At 35.3% G+C, this 19,372-nt stretch overlaps 2 protein-coding genes across 2 annotated transcripts; one reads left to right on the forward strand and one right to left on the reverse strand.

The window, feature by feature from the left end:
• Positions 1-186: 186 nt before the first annotated feature.
• LOC138315045 (uncharacterized) lies at positions 187-10,285 on the forward strand. The gene is made up of 10 exons (XM_069255772.1): positions 187-660; positions 1,714-1,820; positions 2,332-2,477; positions 3,264-3,425; positions 4,262-4,392; positions 4,736-4,854; positions 5,970-6,085; positions 8,496-8,578; positions 8,838-8,924; positions 9,349-10,285. The coding sequence occupies exons 1-10, from the start codon at positions 566-568 to the stop codon at positions 9,449-9,451; spliced, it is 1,149 nt and encodes a 382-aa protein (XP_069111873.1). The 5' UTR covers positions 187-565; the 3' UTR covers positions 9,452-10,285.
• A 1,001-nt stretch (positions 10,286-11,286) lies between these two features.
• LOC138315044 (tubulin gamma-1 chain-like) lies at positions 11,287-16,748 on the reverse strand. The gene is made up of 8 exons (XM_069255771.1): positions 16,640-16,748; positions 16,210-16,336; positions 15,524-15,610; positions 14,907-15,056; positions 14,456-14,608; positions 14,036-14,197; positions 13,492-13,683; positions 11,287-12,498 (listed from the first exon to the last, which is right to left on the reverse strand). The coding sequence occupies exons 1-8, from the start codon at positions 16,672-16,674 to the stop codon at positions 12,475-12,477; spliced, it is 930 nt and encodes a 309-aa protein (XP_069111872.1). The 5' UTR covers positions 16,675-16,748; the 3' UTR covers positions 11,287-12,474.
• Between the last annotated feature and the right edge of the window lie 2,624 nt (positions 16,749-19,372).

Here is a 19,372-nt window from a genome sequence, read left to right on the forward strand (position 1 = left end):
TTCTTATAAAAGGAATGGATTTAATGCTTCGACCTATTAAATACATTGAACTATTATTGGTCTTAAAACATCCTATTCTAAAAACCAAATTTTGATACACATTGATTATTGTTCAGTTTGTAACTCTTATTGCGTATTTTGGAAATTGTAAATTATTGTTTTAATTAATAAGAACTGTTGAAGCACCAAACTAGGTACAGTAGCACTGCATAGCATTAAATGTTCGATAGGTAGAAGCTTTCGTTTCGTTGTTTTTGTGATTGATGTTGAGCCACGAACGCTCAACAGCACCTAATTTGGTTTGTATTGGAATCGCAACCATGTATAGTTCTACCCACGAAATTCTCCGAAAGCTCCATAACAACGAAACAACTTACCCACCAACATTTCAATTTGTACAGTATTCTGGGCGCATCAGTTGACATGAGTGATGTAGTTTGTATCGATAGAACTAGAGAGATTTTTTTTCTTTTCTGCTGAATTTAGTGTTTTTAAGTTCATCTATTAATAAAACGACATCACATCGTATGTGCCGAGCACTGTTCTATAAATAACTAACTGGGTCATGAAGGTTATCGTTATAGGAGTTTATTTATCATCAGTGAGAACGTCGACCGTACTTGGAGTACCGGTAGTAAATAGTAAGATGTCAGACACTGGGTACGTATTAGCGTAGTGGACCATACTCCTACTACTGCACCAAACTTCCATTACTTCAACAGAGTTCAGTTTGTGTTCGAACTGCGACTTATGCAGTCTGTTGGTTACGACGTATGTTACCTCTGTTCTTATCTATTTATAGGTAAACATACGACAAACAGTTATCCGTAACACAAGTTACACACAAATGTAGTATTTAATGACACAAAGCTAGAGATGAGTTTTTAAGAGTTCATTTTTAGATTCTTCGCACAGAGGTGAAATTACCTTCATAATCTAAGTAATTTGTTGGTTTTTCATTCACGGTCAATTATGTTCGTTCAGTTGTCGATGCGTGTATATACCTTATGGAACACTATTCATTCTTTAAAGTGTCATCTTGAAACAAGTTAATGAATGGAGACAGCAAAACATCAATGCACTCTAAATAAATCTTACGTTGTAAAATATAACATCTCTTATCAATTACGTCTTTATCTTATTTCTATCTAAAATTTATAATCATAACTTCTATTTTTTCTAGTCAGTCAACAATAGTTACATACAAAATGCACATTAACAGAAAGTCAATCCTATCAAAATGCAATAGAGGCGAAACCTAAATCAAGCATATCGAAATTGAGACCAAATAGGGAGATTAATAATTTGAACAATCATATAATCAGGTTATATCTAAGACGTTCAGTGGCTCGTGATAACAAGTGAATAGGACCAGGTGCTTCGGAAGACTGAGCGTCTTCAGCTGCTCCACTGTTCCTGTGATACATATCCAGATTAGTGCCAGGTCAAAAAACAATTTGACTATGTAACCTTATCGGAAATACCTTTTCCAACCTCTGTTCATGGTGTTTGTCTTACATCTCTGTAGTGTGGCCTACATGCCAGTTTAGTCCCAATGAAACAAAATATTTAAAAAGGTATGATCAAATGATAAATCAAGCTGAGAAATATGTCAATAACATGTAACTCAGCAGTACGGAATAACTTTGGAGTTATTCCTACTCCTGATAGATTGATTTTTACTAGGCATATTTTTGTTGTATACATGAACAGTCTTCCAGCCACATTCCAAAAGGATTTTCACGTCGAAGAATCTGTCCGGAAAATGAGATATAACGAACTGGGGAGTACAGATATGGTGGTTTCCTCACTAAGTTATGGTGGGTATATACAGTGATTTTCCTTTAAAGATACATACCAGTATGGTGATATTCAGATGCTTTAGAAAGTCGTACAGATCAAATGCCTTTGTATGATTACAACACATTACTTAATCTGCCGGGTTAGTGAATGGATGGATTGGTGAACATCCATAAAACAGCATTTTATGGTTTGTTTGACAGACACAAGAGTAATAGTGGGATAGTTTGAATAGTGCGTTAACAGACGAACATAAAATACACTCCCATTTTCTACTATTTTAAGTCAACCAAAATTATTAGAAGTTCACAGTTACTACATTTTAGCTAAGTATACGTCCTTTTATTACAATTCTATTTTATTGAAATAATTGACAAAATCTCATCGTTCTTTAAGGACACCAAGTAAGCTTAAAGCAGTCCTTAAAAACCGGTCCGTGTAGATACCAAATATGTACGTATTTAAGACAAGGTTCGGGCTAAAACACAAATTTTTAAACTCGTGTTTGAATATGAAATCCTCCATTAATAGGCGCGGCAGCCCTGGGGAGTGTGTTTAGGGCTACTGATGACACAGAGGGAGTAGGTGTAGTGGAGTACGTGGTCAGACATGGCGTTAACTACATTGATGTGGCACCATGGTATGGCCACGGCAAAGCGGAGAAAGTTCTAGGACAGGTAGGTCTATAAATACATCAAATATCTGTCGTAGGATATTGAACAAACTGTCAAAAAGACACAAAAAAGTGTGGATTAGCATGTTTAAACGTTCGTAAAAATATTCTTCTACGTTCAGGAAAACCGAGGTGTTTAATTTAAATGTAATGTATTTACAACTATCATCTAAAAATAGATATTCCTTATGTCTGAAAATAGAAGAAATCGATGCATAAGCGAGAAATAGCTTTTTCATTTTTTTAAACTTTTATCCAGATTATACTAAAAATCCTACTTTTAAACTAAAAATGGTCAAATTCGCATGGAATTAACTACAAATCTCAATACCTGGTATAACTATGATAGATACATACATGTAGCAGGTGTATAGTATTAAAATCTGTTGTTTGTGTGAAAACAATGATCACATTTCCAACACTTTAATTACAGTAAACATTTGGAGATTTTAATTTACCACTAGCTATTAGTTATTTACCAGACTTTACAGACTGTTCCTAGATCATCCTGCTACTTATTTGCCAGGCTTTACAGAATATACCTCGATCATCCTATTACTTATTTACCAGGCTTTACAGAATATACCTCGATCATCCTATTACTTATTTACCAGGCTTTACAGAATATACCTCGATCATCCTATTACTTATTTACCAGGCTTTACAGAATATACCTCGATCATCCTATTACTTATTTACCAGGCTTTACAGAATATACCTCGATCATCCTATTACTTATTTACCAGGCTTTACAGAATATACCTCGATTATCCTATTACTTATTTACCAGGCTTTACAGAATATACCTCGGTCATCCTATTACTTATCCACAAAAGTCGGCCGATACCTACCAGAGATCGATCAGATGTTTGACTTCAGGGCAGAACGAACAATCAGAAGTGTTGATGAAAGTTTAACGAGGCTAGGGCTGGACAGTGTGGACCTTATTCAGGTATCATCTACTTAATTAATATGTATGTATGGCTGTAAACCTAATGGCCGTGACAGGGTCAGATCTACTTGATATACCATAAAAGATGCGTCAGATTTGATATGAAATATTTCACCCCCGACCGTCACAAATGTGTATTGTGAAAGTTGGATTCATGAGAGAGAAATTAAATTAAAGGCAGTCAAAATGATAATTTCAGTTTATGCTTATTTTGAAACTATAAACTAAACACGTAGAATATGAAAACAACGTACCAACTACACAGATTCTTTTACAAACATGGTTCTGCAGATTCCGTGTAGAGGTTGCAGTCGTATGTACTTCAAAAAGATCAATTGAAATATGACTTTGAGGGGGGAAATGTGTATTGTAAATCTTTTGAAACATTTTAATACGAGAAGTAAATAAAGGAAAAATAGTGTTTAGTAAACGGGATTGTTTGACGATGTTTTTTCGTCTTAAAAAACAACAAACCATTTATTGAATCTTTTATTGTAAAGCTGATCATGGTGATCGGGTGGTGTAGTGGTTAAGCCGCTCACCTTTTACCTAGCCGGCCGAGGTTCGATCCCCGACACGGGCGTGAAAAGGTCAGGGGTCACCTGCCCGATCACGTAGGTTTTCTCCGGGCACTCCGGTTTCCTCCCACACTAAGACCCCTCGCGCGCTTACATCCGGGCCATCGAGAGTGATTTACATAAGTTGTATAACTTGTTTCTCAATCGATGTAAAATAAATAAAGTTTATATTTTTTGTGAATCCCTTGAAAATTTGTTTTTAATATGTAACACAATAAAAAGGAATGAAATAAACTTTGACCGTGTCTGTTGCTATAGGTACACGATATAGAATTTGCCGAGAACATAGACATTATTATAAATGAGACACTACCGGCACTGCAGAAGGTAAAGGAAAGTGGAAAGGCTCGGTATATAGGCATCACTGGATACCCAATACAACTACTCAAGTAAGCTTACTTTGAAGTACAATGTATAATTTAACCTCCCAGAATATCTTCACAATGGTAGTCATTGCTTGAGTGAATGAAGTCCGACGCTAATGTCTAATACCATATGGCAGAAAACCACAGATGGTTTTATTTTGCGCTGGAAACGTAAATTGCATTATGCTGTGATTTTATGTTTAAAATGCTTAAGGATTAACTTGAATAGATTTTTTTTAACAAATAGATTAATAGTCATGATATGCCAAATGAATGTAAAAAAGCTTTGAATATCTAACAACTGTTCCTGTTTCACAAGAAGCCCGTGTCTTTGTGTCACATTGATTGACACTGTACTTGTTTACAGGGATGTGGTAACCAAGAGTACTGTGAAGGTGGACACAGTCCTATCCTACTGTAGAGCCTGCATGCACGACAACTCATTATTAGATTACCTTCCATTTTTCGAGGTAAGATCATCATCTGCGTCCCCGATATCCCAGGTTACTATCACTGTCGTTAAATCCACCATCGGAATATGTCATAGCAAATTTAAAGGCAACTCATGATGAAACAAGATATCCCAGATATTGACGTCCAACAAAGAATGATTTATGTCTGACAATTGAAAGAGGTATCTTTTCTCTGCTTTTAAAGCTTCAGCTACAAACTACATATGAAATTTGAGAAAAATATCTTCAGTACTTTCTGAGAAATAGTTGTAATAACAAATTATGAAATCCAAGACGGCAGCCTGTCGTAATGCAAGATGACGGTCTGTCGGTAATATTGTTGATCGATCGGCCCTAGGGAACATACATATGAAATTTGAGAAAGATCCCTTCAGTACTTTCTGAGAAATAGCGGTAATAAACTTCAATTATCAAAATCCAAGATGACGGTCCTTAAATAGAATATACAGAACTTAAGTCCAAGGATATCATGCATATGAAAGTTGAGGAAGATTCCTTGAGTAGTTTCTGAAGAAAAACGGTAACAAGAATTGTGAACGAACGGAAGGGCGGAAGGACGGTCGGACCACGGATCACTGACAAAAGGCGATTTGAATAGCCCACTATCTCATGATGATAGGCTAAACTCTGACCAATCCCTGGCCCTCAGAGAATTCCTTTGAAGATTACAGAGACAGCGCTCCCAACTTCAAAGTCAAACAGTCAGCCATACTGTATTCAATTCATTTGATCAAAGTGCCAAACTACCTCTCCCATCTGTGTCACAAAGAGCTTTCTGTTTTGCTATTACATAGTCCAGGAGTGTATATAGCGATAGTGACAGTAACCAATGAAGTATCAAGGATGCAATAGAGATGGGGACGTTACCCAGATATGTAGATTTTTGGTGGGTGTCGTCAAGGTAACAGTTAGTGCTTGATATTTTGATGCACCTGGTCTAGTGTTTTAAAGGCTGTCTTTGTACAATTTTTATCTTTTTTCTCATATTAGTAAAAATAATAAGTAAAAACAAAATTTGAAAGTTTGATTTAAGTCCGGTATTTATATTTTACGTGCTCCATCTTACAAACATTAATTGTCACTGATGATGTAGGATGCAACAATATATAACGGTTATTTTATTATTTCTAATCAACGCATCTCCTGTCAGTATGGGGCTTCTCACAGACAGAGGACCTCCGGACTGGCACCCAGCACCGGACAACATCAAACATAGCTGTGCAGCAGCTTCAGCATATTGTAGGGTGAGTGTGTAAATATAAGGGTGAGTGTAAATATTAAGGTGAGTGTGTAAATATTAGGGTGAGTGTGTAAATATTATGGTGAGTGTGTAAATATTAGAGTGAGTGTAAATATTAGGGTGAGTGTGTAAATATCAGGCTGAGTGTGTTAATATTAGGGTGAGTGTGTAAATATAAGGGTGAGTGTTAATATTAGGATGAGTGTGTAAATATTAGGGTGAGTGTGTAAATATTAGAGTGAGTGTGTAAATATAAGGGTGAGTGTAAATATTAGGGCGAGTGTGTAAATATTAGAGTGAGTGTAAATATTAGGGTGAGTGTGTAAATATTAGAGTGAGTGTGTAAATATTAGGGTGAGTGTAAATATAAGGGTGAGTGTTAATATTAGAGTGAGTGTGTAAATATTAGGGTGAGTGTAAATATAAGGGTGAGTGTAAATATTAGGGTGAGTGTAAATATTAGGGTGAGTGTGTATATATTAGGATGAGTGTGTAAATATTAGAGTGAGTGTGTAAATATTAGGGTGAGTGTAAATATAAGGGTGAGTGTAAATATTAGGGTGAGTGTAAATATTAGGGTGAGTGTAAATATAAGGGTGAGTGTAAATATTAAGGTGAGTGTGTAAATATTAGGGTGAGTGTGTAAATATTATGGTGAGTGTAAATATTAGGGCGAGTGTGTAAATATTAGAGTGAGTGTAAATATTAGGGTGAGTGTGTAAATATTAGAGTGAGTGTGTAAATATTAGGGTGAGTGTAAATATAAGGGTGAGTGTTAATATTAGAGTGAGTGTGTAAATATTAGGGTGAGTGTGTAAATATAAGGGTGAGTGTTAATATTAGAGTGAGTGTGTAAATATTAGGGTGAGTGTGTAAATATTAGAGTGAGTGTGTAAATATAAGGGTGAGTGTAAATATTAGGGCGAGTGTGTAAATATTAGAGTGAGTGTAAATATTAGGGTGAGTGTGTAAATATTAGAGTGAGTGTGTAAATATTAGGGTGAGTGTAAATATAAGGGTGAGTGTTAATATTAGAGTGAGTGTGTGTAAATATTAGGGTGAGTGTAAATATAAGGGTGAGTGTAAATATTAGGGTGAGTGTAAATATTAGGGTGAGTGTGTATATATTAGGATGAGTGTGTAAATATTAAAGTGAGTGTGTAAATATTAGGGTGAGTGTAAATATAAGGGTGAGTGTAAATATTAGGGTGAGTGTAAATATTAGGGTGAGTGTGTATATATAAGGATGAGTGTGTAAATATTAGGGTGAGTGTAAATATTAGGGTGAGTGTAAATATTAGGGTGAGTGTGTAAATATTAGGGTAAGTGTGTAAATATTAGGGTGAGTGTGTAAATATTAGGATGAGTGTGTAAATATCAGGATGAGTGTGTAAATATTAGGATGAGTGTGTAAATATTAGGATGAGTGTGTAAATATTAGGGTGAGTGTAAATATTAGGGTGAGTGTGTAAATATTAGGGTGAGTGTGTAAATATTAGGATGAGTGTGTAAATATTAGGATGAGTGTGTAAATATTAGAGTGAGTGTGTAAATATTAGGATGAGTGTGTAAATATTAGGGTGAGTGTAAATATTAGGGTGAGTGTGTAAATATTAGGGTGAGTGTAAATATTAGGGTGAGTGTGTAAATATTAGGGTAAGTGTGTAAATATTAGGGTGAGTGTGTAAATATTAGGATGAGTGTGTAAATATTAGGATGAGTGTGTAAATATTAGAGTGAGTGTGTAAATATTAGGATGAGTGTGTAAATATTAGGGTGAGTGTGTAAATATTAGGGTGAGTGTGTAAATATTAGGGTGAGTGTGTAAATATTAGGATGAGTGTGTAAATATTAGAGTGAGTGTAAATATTAGGGTGAGTGTGTAAATATTAGGGCGAGTGTAAATATTAGGGTGAGTGTGTAAATATTAGGGTGAGTGTGTATATATTAGGATGAGTGTGTAAATATTAGAGTGAGTGTGTAAATATTAGGGTGAGAGTTGATATTAGAGTGAGTGTGTAAATATAAGGGTGAGTGTAAATATCAGGGTGAGTGTTAATATTAGAGTGAGTGCGTAAATATTAGGTTTAGTTTAAATATTAGGCTGAGTGTGTAAATATTTGGGTGAGTGTGTAAATATATGGGTAAGTGTGTAAAAATATTATGCTGGATGTGTAAATATTAGGGTGAGTGTAAATATTAAGACGAGTGTAAATATTTGGGTTAGTGTTTGGGTCAATGCTGAATTGACAATTGTTTCATGGATACACTGGTAAAAACGCAGACTCTTGATTGTGATTGTATCTGTGTGTAACATAGTAAGGTGACAGCCTCGATTGCGTATTTTTGATCACAAGTTTCACACTTTTAGCATTTTTGTAAACTATTTGTCCCCATGGTTCATATGTTTACAGAAAATGGGTTCAGATTTGTCTCGCTTAGCTTTGTCTTATTCCCTGGACCTACCACTCCCGACCACACTGTTTAGTTCTGCTAGGTAAGCAACAGTAGATGAAACAACGAAGCGAATTTTTCATTTACATTTGTCCTAAGTCGTAAGATAAAATAAAATATCGTATAAACGTACTGTAAAGAGTTATTCGATCCTTCAACCTGCCAACACTTTGGAAAATTGTGCGGATGACATCTTGATCTTGATGACATCATTGGGATGTATTTTGTTAATACGTTTTTATTTTAACTGGTTTAAATTTTTTACACTACACTCTTTAAAATAATGCATTTTTACCTTAAAGCTTAACGAATGCCCGGAAAAATCTAGATACTGTTTTTGTGCCGTTGAGTGAAAAGGAACGTACGACAAAAGAAGAAATTATGAAAAGGTAATAACTACATTAAATAGTTTTAAAGGTTCTATTTTAGAAAATAAATGTGAAAATAAACCTTAACAAATATTAATCGATTCGAGGTAAAATCAGCACGATCTGCTTGACGAGTAAAGTGATTATTTCTATTGCGAAAGTTATTTGAAATGGAACATGCATGTTTTCTTTTTACACTATCGGCATGCAGATTTAAATGACAAATGTTACATTAATACTTACCTATCTATTTATCATATCTAATAAATATTATAACAGTAGTCTTGCAAATCAAAAATGTCAAAACATTGACGAGTGTTACAATGGTATTTTTTATTTTAAGTTTTGCCCTTTAAAATATGTTCGTAGTTAAATGTTTCTTGGGTCACCTTTCCCAAGTGAGCGCTTTATAAATCAATATTTTGTTATCATATTTTATCAAAAGATACATGAAACCACTGGAGAATCAGAACTGGGAGGGAATAGAAGAGGAAGAGTACTGGGCAGTGAGGAGAGGAGAAAAGGATACAGCTACCAAACTAGGATAGACCTGAAATGAGGAGGGGAGAAAATGCTACACCTATTAAACTAGGATAGACCTGGAATGAGAGAAGAAAACATGATAGCTAATTAACTACATATAGGATAGGTCTGAAATAAGGAGGGGAAAAATACCCGACTAGGTTTCAGAAAAAGGTTACAGATACTAAATTTAAATTCTCGAAACAAACCTCGTCGAGTAGAAGAGAAAGAGTACTGGGCAGTGAGGAGAGGAGAAATGATACAGCTACTAAACTAGGATAGACTTGAAATAAGGAGGGAAGAAAAGGATGCCGCTACTAAACTAGGATAGACCTGAAATAAGAAGGGCAGAAAAGGATACAGCTACTAAGCTTCACTGTAGGATAGACCTGAAATAAGGAGGGCAGAAAATGATACAGCTACTAAGCTACACAGTAGGATAGACCTGAAATAAGGATGGAGAAAAGAATACGACTACTAAACTAAAATAGACCTGAAATAATGAGGGAAGAAAAAGATACAGCTACTAAACTAGGATAGACCTGAAATAAGGAGGGCAGAAAAGGTGACAGCTACTAAACTAGAATAGACCTGAAATAAGGAGGGGAGAAAAGGATACAGTAACTAAACTAGGACAGACCTGAAATAATAAGGGGAGAAGGGTGGCAGCTACTAAACTAGGATAGACCCAAATAAGTTAAAAATTGGAAGATGAAAATGTATTCCTATTAAAGAGGTCGTTGCCATACTATCAATATATTGATCCAGCTCCCTGGCGGCCATCTTGTTTTTCCTATCAGCCTCAAAATCTGTATGGCACAACTAGGGACCAAGGGTAACCTCCATGTGAAGTTTGAACAAAATCCCTTCAGTAGTTCTCAAGAAATATCGATAACAAACTTCAACTGCCAAAATCAAAGATGGCTGTCTGGCGGCCATCTTGTTTTTCCGATCAGCCACAAAATCTGTATGGCACAAATATGGACCAAGGGGACCCTCCATGTGAAGTTTGAACAAAATCCCTGCAGTAGGTTTTAAGAAATAGTGATAACAAGCATTGTTTAAGGACGGACCACGGACCACGGACGCAGGGCGATTTGAATAGCCCACCATCTGACGATGGTGGGCTAAAAAGTTTACGCACGGCGGACAGCGCACGACAACGGACGGTGCATGATGACTATAGGTCATCCTGACCCTTCTGGTCAGATGACCTAAAAATTAGTTGTTTTACAGTACTTTTTCATGAAAATGAATATAATTTTGAATATAAAATAAGAAAAGTCAAGTTCCCCTATATTTCGCAAAACTTTTCCCCTATTTCGAAAAAGGGTAGTTCCCCCAAAACCTAGATTAATCCCTGCCGGTGACCTTGAATGAAGTTCAGTGTCATTTATTTGAACAAACTTAATAACCATCCATCCCAGCATGCTACAAGCCCGATATCAGGTCTAGCTCTCTTAGTTATTGACATGAAGTCGTTTAAAGATTTGTTTCTGACCCCGGTGACATGGAATGAAAATAAAGTTTAATTCATTTGAACCAACTTAGTAGCCCTTCATCCTAACATGCTATAGGCCCAATATCAGGTCTCTAGGCCTCTTAGTCGTTGAATTGACAAATCGTTTAAATAATTAGCCTATTTGCCCCCTGTTACCTTGAATGAAGGTCAAGGTCATTAATTTGAACTAACTTGGAACATTGGGCCTCAATCCATCATTTTCTTTCTTAAATGGTTGTTTATATCCATCACAACACTTGTAATCATATATCAATGTAGAAATTAAGTTCAGTTGTTCCAGATAACAGTATCTCAACATTTACACTAAAAAGCAATTAAATCTATGAATATTTTTCTCACTTTTATTCATACATATACAAAAGATGTACAATTCTTTGTAAAAGCAGATGTACAACTCCATTTTTTATGAATCACAAATATTCAATCATCACTGATAAGTATAAAGTTATACCTCAGTTTTAGAGGTTGGTTTCATATTTCATGAGACTCAAATACAAGAAAGAATGAAAGCAATAATCAGTATATGCTTCAAAACCTTTTTAAATTTTAACAAGCAAGTGTTAACAATGTTTATATGATCAGTTTTCTTTTTTGTACATTAAAATTTTGATGAAAACAATGAGATTAAACAACATAAATATTCCGATTATTCGGATACTGATGTGCATGCAGTTAACCATGAAATGAAAATTATCCTAACTACTATCATACCTATAGAATCAAATTTAACTCCAGATATTGTCAGACCACAACCATGGGTATTCTATTTACATTAAGTGAACGAGTGGCTCCAAGGACCTCACCCATCAAGTATGTAGAATAAAGAGAAATAGCCATCTGGGTATTTCCCCGAGATCGTAAATGTCATGGTCCCTACACAGGTGATTTTAACACTTCCCTAACATGATACATTAGAACTGTACCAACATACATACCGCGGTATTAATCTGCATCACATAGCCTAACATTGTAACTTGCACCAACATATAACCGCTTCTGACTACTACAAAGTTGCTACACCCGTAGGTGACAGGACCACATGTGTAGTTTTTTCCCACAAACAAACCAAATTTTCAAATTTAAGTTACAATATCTGGCCCAAAATAATCAATGTCAGTTTATCTTTATCTATTAGATAGCTCTAACCACAGAATTATCAAGATGTCCAATTATTGCAGGGCTTGGATAGACGTTACAGTGTGACATGTAAACAAAAGTCAACAACCTGAAGTACAATGATAAGTTTGTACTTCCAATGAACAGTACAGAGATATAGGTGGGTTTATGTCAGACCATTTGATTACTGCTGTACAAATGTGATGAATGTGTATAGTCTCCAGGGATAATAACAAGCTGGTGTAATATATAGTTATGGTTTATCATGTTATATACAAAGGCACTATCCAGAGACATACGGTCATCAGTTCTCTCTTCATCCTCGAATATCAGCACATTGAGATTCTCACAATCTTATTTGGAACATTCTTGGCTCAAGTGTCTTTCCACTTTCACATAGCATACTTTTCCTTAGATTCTTTCAGCGGCCGGTGCCTACAAAAACAAATATAACCAAATATATATATCGCACTTAATATAAGAAATTGCTTTTTCATACAAAAGAGTCAATATATAATTCAATAAAATTACAAATTGATCATAATGTTTAGTAATTCTTCAATTGTTCAAGGAACGCAATGGAGTTCATATACAAATATTAGTCATCCATATAAAATGTATTCCAGAAATATATCGCATCATAATTATTTTTATTCAACTCAATCTAATCAAAACAATTTAATATTTTAATGAAAGCATAGTATTTATATTTGGGCTACCACTTAGAATCTGCTCGACGCTCATGTTAAGATAAAACTATTTTCAGTGCTGATCAACATTATATACAGAAAAGTGATAATTAGTTAATGTCATGTACGGATGAGGCAGGATTACAGGGACTTATCAGTTGGAACAGTTGGAGCACCAAGGTTAGCAGTTTACACAGCAGATACCGGATAGCTTATTACCTGGGGGCTGTTACTGAAGACAAGCAATTAGACTTATTGTAGTTATAATAGTTGCCTTAGCTTGGTAACTTAAGTCTGTGGTTCATTAGTGAGTACTAATTATCATTATTATTCTGGGAAATCTAATTTAAATTTAACTGATACAAAGTAAATTAAAATATCTTATCAAATGAATTTAGCTAAAAAAAAACATCCTTCTTTAACCAGTTTAACATACAATATACCTAAATATCAAACTTTTTTTCCTTGGTAGTCCTATAGCCAGTATATACTGAATAAACTAGCGCTTATTACATGAAAACTTTCTACAATGAAAAGCATCTTTTCACCTTTAAAATGTGATTGTGAAAATCAATGCTAGATTTGGCTCACTTTACAAATTGAATGATCGGTCTTTTGCGAAAAGCTTGAAATTGTAGTAATTTATTGAACAGTAACAAAATAATTCTCACATGCTACAATTCTACCATAACTAGAATCCAACTACAATCTAACGAGACTATTACAGTAAGCAGTCTACCTGTTGTGTTCCCCATGACAAATAGTCAGGTTTGGTGGCAGCCTCATACTCATCCACGAGTTGCTGAATTACCTCCCTGGAATCATCAAACTCATCTAAATTGTCTTTAAACATAGCTTCTTTCTTAAACTGGTCCATGAAAGCTTCCCGTTTCTTTAGTTTGTCGTACTGCCGAAGAGTTCGTTCAAAAAGCTACAAGAAATAAAACAAAAATTCAATTGTATTTTTGAAATGATATAAATTCTATCATTTATTTAATTCAATTACTAAATGAAGATTTCAAGGAGCTACTATTCTTTTAATTGACAACTGACAAAAAATCTGGATTAGACTTCATTAGAACAGAAGATGAAAATTAAAACTCAGGTACTCAAGCATGATCAGATCAAGATACAAGCCCAACAACTTCTGCAATGAATAAACATGATGAAACCTTTTACAAGACAATCAACTTAACATAACTGGAATACTCATAGTGATATACTGCCGAGTTTACAATGTACAATGATTAAATAATCAGAAAAACAAACAGTAATACACTTACTGAGGATATACTAGTGTGGTTAGCCAACATGAGGCCACTGACTCTGTGAGCTGTTTGTGTATATGGAGACTTCCGTGAGAGGGCCACCTGGATACTGGCTGGACCCCAGGGGATAAACTGGGCAAGTTTTCTCTCTCTGATCCGCTGTAAACTCTTGTGAACCTGACAGAACATTTCATTTTTTAGCAATTTAATCAGACACAACAATTGTAGTTTTATAATGAATTTGCTATATAGGATTATATTTTAACTTAAACAGTTTTTTTCCACATTTCTATACATTGTATAGGTACTATGACAATTCAATTCTATCAACACGCTGTCCTGATTAGTGACAAGTTTGGTCTGTACCTGTCAGGTCGACCTTGCTCTGTATAATGTTAAGGATCGATATATAACAGTGACAAATTTGGCTTGTACCTGTGTTGGGTCGACCTCGCCCTGTATGATGTTAAGAATCGAGATATAACAGTGAGCAGCCTGGCGGTTGATGTGTGTTGATACCATCATATTTTTAGGCTGTAACAATCGTCTCATCACATCCAGTACAGTGGTCTTCCTCACACTCGCAACCTGAAGTCAAAATAAAGTGTCAGCTCCTCCACTAAGTTATCGGTCTCCCAAAAAATGGACTTTGGGTTTAGATTATCCATAACAATTATTTTCAAGCTGAGGTAGAAAAGCTTACCATAAATAAAAATGATTTTTGTACTAATTTAAAGTCAGGTAGATAGTAATCATAATCCTAATTTTTCATTTTCTACACAAGGCGTCTATGCAACTGAATTGGTTTATCTTGTGTAGCAATATTACCAAAGAAAAGTAACTAGCTTTGGGTGTCACATATTTACCCATGACAATAGATATTTACCTGTGAATTTGTTGTTAAGGGTGTGTATCCTGTCATCAGGTAGTGTAGACGTGGTGTAGGTATAAGGGAGCCTATCAAGCCAATCAGATCATTGTTCATGTAGCCAGGATAACGAAGTGTCGTCGTACTGGTAGACATTACTGTTGATACCTGTAACAAACAAAATGTGATTAGCATAATAGTAGGCCATGTTATGATCGCAGTGTAGTGCAAGATTCTGCCTCTAATCATTCATCATCAATGATTTTACAAAATATTAATGATACAGTAAGCCTAAGAGGCATTGAAGGGACATTCATTTCTTTGGACATCAAGAAACTGTAAACATTCTCATATAAATATAACTATATTATGGCTGTAACAGAATCCTAATCAAATGACGATGTATTGGATATATTATAAACAAATAATGTTGATTCTGGTGGATATTTGTAAATAAAGAATCCTCTAATGAGTTTATAAATTTGTAGGAAATTTTCAGTTAACCTGGATGTATCAATTAAGGATTTATATAATGATTAAACTTTCCACTGTTCCTCAAACCTATTTATTTCCCAACAGTTTCAAACGCAAGAATTCCTTTTATCTTTCAACATTTAAGAGTAAATCAACCATACCAGTTGGTTAATCTGGGCAAACGATGGTGTGTCTATGTGGAGTCTGTCAGCGGCTATCCTGTGTAAGGCTGTATTATCCAAAACCACCTGGAAATCAAGCAAAAACAATCATTTTATAGTTTTACTCACCATGCAATAAGATTAAAGATTAAAGAAGTTTTGCATATTTTCAAAAAATATTTGGTAATTTACAAAATATCTATTTGTAATAAGGGTATTAAAAAGAAGAATATGACACAGTTACCTATCCCCATGCCAGCCAACCACAATGCAGTACAAATACCTGGTAGGATGGGAATATGGGTATGGTATGTATGCATGTATGTATTTAATTTAAACATGGTGCATCTGACAACTGTCTTGAAATAATTCTGTAATTTAATTTCAATGTACAGTCAAACCTGTGTAATGAGACATCCCAAGGGACAGACAAAAATGTCTTATTAGACAGGTGTCTTAATTTACAGGTTACCAAAGGATCGCGACACCATATTATGTATAACATATACTATGAAATATTGGTAAAAGTTATTTTGCCATGACTTTTTCCTTAAAATCCTGTTTAAGATACACTATACTTCATGGCCGCATAGTTGTTTATAATGCCCTTCCATTTATATGCAGTGCTAATAGTGTTATCATCCCATATCTCCCAACAACATGGATCAGCTCTCTGGTGAACTCACCACACAGTCAGCATTCTGTGTGAGCCGTCTCAATGTCAGTATAGAGTTGTAGGGCTGCACCACCACATCTGAGATCTCGTCCATGTTAGGAAACACAGAATAGGTCTGAATCAGCTTCTTAGGAAACCTGAATATAATAAAAGGTTTACAGTTTATACATTTCATTTCCCATGATATTTTACAAGGTAGGTTAAAAACAGATGATTATCAAGCAGGCGAATACTACTTATTCGACAGCATGAGTCACTGCTTATTGAAGTTTGAACTGGATTGATTTTACAGAAAAACAACATTTCGATAACATTGAATGTAAGTGTTGGCCAGACATTAGTTTACAATATATCTTATTATCTTGCTAATGAAAAGAAAATCTATAAAAGTTGTGTTTTAACGATATGATTTTCTACCTTATATATAAGAAGTGTATTACCTATCATTAAGTTTCTCCAGAAGATAGGACCCCATACCTGATCCAGTACCACCAGCTATGGAGTGACACACCACAAAACCCTGTCAAGTACATATAACAATTAGTCATATTTCAATCATTATTGTCTTTTTTCAAATTAACAAAGATATATCATTATGAGAATTTGAGGATTTAATTTATGTTCTATATAATTCATATTGTGCCTAACTTTCTTCCCTACAACGTGTTATTACGCTAAAAGAATACCATCTTTAGTTATGTTGCATGCTTTTAAAACAGTGAGTTTTGTGAGTTATCTTGATTGAACTTTAGGCCCAGAACATGAAACAGTCTTAGATTTAAAACAGTCTTGAATTTAGACTTAGCCAATCACAGTGAGCACAGTGAACACAAAAACACACATTATTTTCTATTGGCTGTACAAAAAATTTAGTCAATAAGTTTGTTTCATGATCCAGGCCCCGATTTCTCAAAACAATTGTCAAAACTGACTTCTGTCAAAATTTTTCACATGTTTTACAGAAGAAAATAAAATTAAGTTTTAACTTTAAGTCTGTACTTTTGTTTCTAGATATCTAGATACATGAAAACACTGGAGAATCAGAACTGGGAGGGAATAGAAGAGGAAGAGTACCGGGCAGTTAGGAGAGGAGAAAAGGATACAGCTACCAAACTAGGATAGACCTGAAATGAGGAGGGGAGAAAATGCTACACCTATTAACCTAGGATAGACCTGGAATGAGGGAAGAAAACATAATAGCTAATTAACTACATATAGGATAGGTCTGAAATAAGGAGGGGAAAAATACCCGACTAGGTTTCAGAAAAAGGTTACAGATACTAAATTTTAATTCTCGAAACAAACCTCGTCGAGTAGAAGAGGAAGAGTACTGGGCAGTGAGGAGAGGAGAAATGATACAGCTACTAAACTAGGTAGACTTGAAATAAGGAGGGAAGAAAAGGATGCCGCTACTAAACTAGGATAGACCTGAAATAAGAAGGGCAGAAAAGGATACAGCTACTAAGCTTCACAGTAGGATAGACCTGAAATAAGGATGGAGAAAAGAATACAACTAAACTAGGATAGACCTGAAATAAGGAGGGAAGAAAAAGAAACAGCTGCTAAACTAGGATAGACCTGAAATAAGGAGGGCAGAAAATGATACAGCTACTAAGCTACACAGTAGGATAGACCTGAAATAAGGATGGAGAAAAGAATACGACTACTAAACTAAAATAGACCTGAAATAATGAGGGAAGAAGACACAGCTACTATACTAGGATAGACCTGAAATAAGGAGGGCAGAAAAGGTGACAGCTACTAAACTAGGATAGACCTGAAATAAGGAGGGGAGAAAAGGATACAGTAACTAAACTAGGATATACCTGAAATAAGAAGGGGAGAAGGGTGGCAGCTACTAAAGTAGGATAGACCTGAAATAAGTTAAAAATTGGAAGATGAAAATGTATTCCTATTAAAGAGGTCGTTGCCACACTATCAATATATTGATGCAGCTCCCCGAACATTTCTGTAGCTCAGAACAAATGGAGAACCAAATGTCTACAAGGATTTTAAGGATAAAGTTGCAGGAGAATATCTACAAAATTACAAAGAAAACACCAACACGGTGTCCATGTGTAAGTTGTGTCGCCACCGTTTGTTGGTTTATCAGTATTTGTCTCCTGTGATACTGGGGCTATTATATATATTAATCGTAGATTTCATACCAACGAGATTTGTTTTTGCCCTTCATACCAGCCTGCTGCATGCCCAATATGGGTATCCTGGGCCTTTCGGTTCTTGAGAAGAAGTCGTTTAAATATTTTAGCCTATTTAACCCTGTGACCTTAAATGAAGGTCGATGTCATTCATTTGAACAAACTTGATAGCCCTTCATCCTAGCATGTCATGGGCCCAATATGAGTATCCTGGACCTTTCAGTTCTTGAGAAGAAGTCGTTTAAAGATTTTAGCCTATTTGACCCCTGTGACCTTGAATGAAGGTCAAGGTCATTTATTAGAACAAGCTTGATAGCCCTTCATCCCAGCAAGTCACGGGCCAAATATCAGGTCTAAAGACCTCTTAGTTATTCACAAGAAGTTGTTTAAAGGTTTTAGCCTATTTGACCCGTGCCCTTGAAAGCAGGTCAAAGTCATTCATTTAAACAAACTTGGAAGCCCTTCATTCCAGCATGCTACAGGCTTAATATCAGTACCCTGGGCCTTCTGGTTCTTGAAAAGACGTTTATTTTTTTTTATAGCTTTTTTGACCCTTGTGACCGTGAATGAAGGTCAAAGTCACTCATTTGAACAAACTTGGTAGCCCTTCATCCCAGCATGCTACAGGCCAAATATCAGTACGTACCCTGGGCCATTCGGTTATAGAGAAGTCGTTTGAATAAAAAGTTTACGCACGGCGGACAGCGCACGACAACGGACGGTGCATGACTATAGGTCATCCAGATCCTTCGGGTCAGATGACCTAAAAATTAGTTGTTTTACAGTACTTTTTCATGAAAATGAATATAATTTTGAATAAAAATAAGAAAAGTCAAGTTCCCCTATATTTCGCAAAACTTTTCCCCTATTTCGAAAAAGGGTAGTTCCCCCAAAACCTAGATTAATCCCTGCCGGTGACCTTGAATGAAGTTCAGTGTCATTTATTTGAACAAACTTAATAACCATCCATCCCAGCATGCTACAAGCCCGATATCAGGTCTAGCTCTCTTAGTT

Source organism: Argopecten irradians, chromosome 2 (assembly GCF_041381155.1).
Source record: "Argopecten irradians isolate NY chromosome 2, Ai_NY, whole genome shotgun sequence".
Lineage (NCBI taxonomy): Eukaryota > Metazoa > Mollusca > Bivalvia > Pectinida > Pectinidae > Argopecten > Argopecten irradians.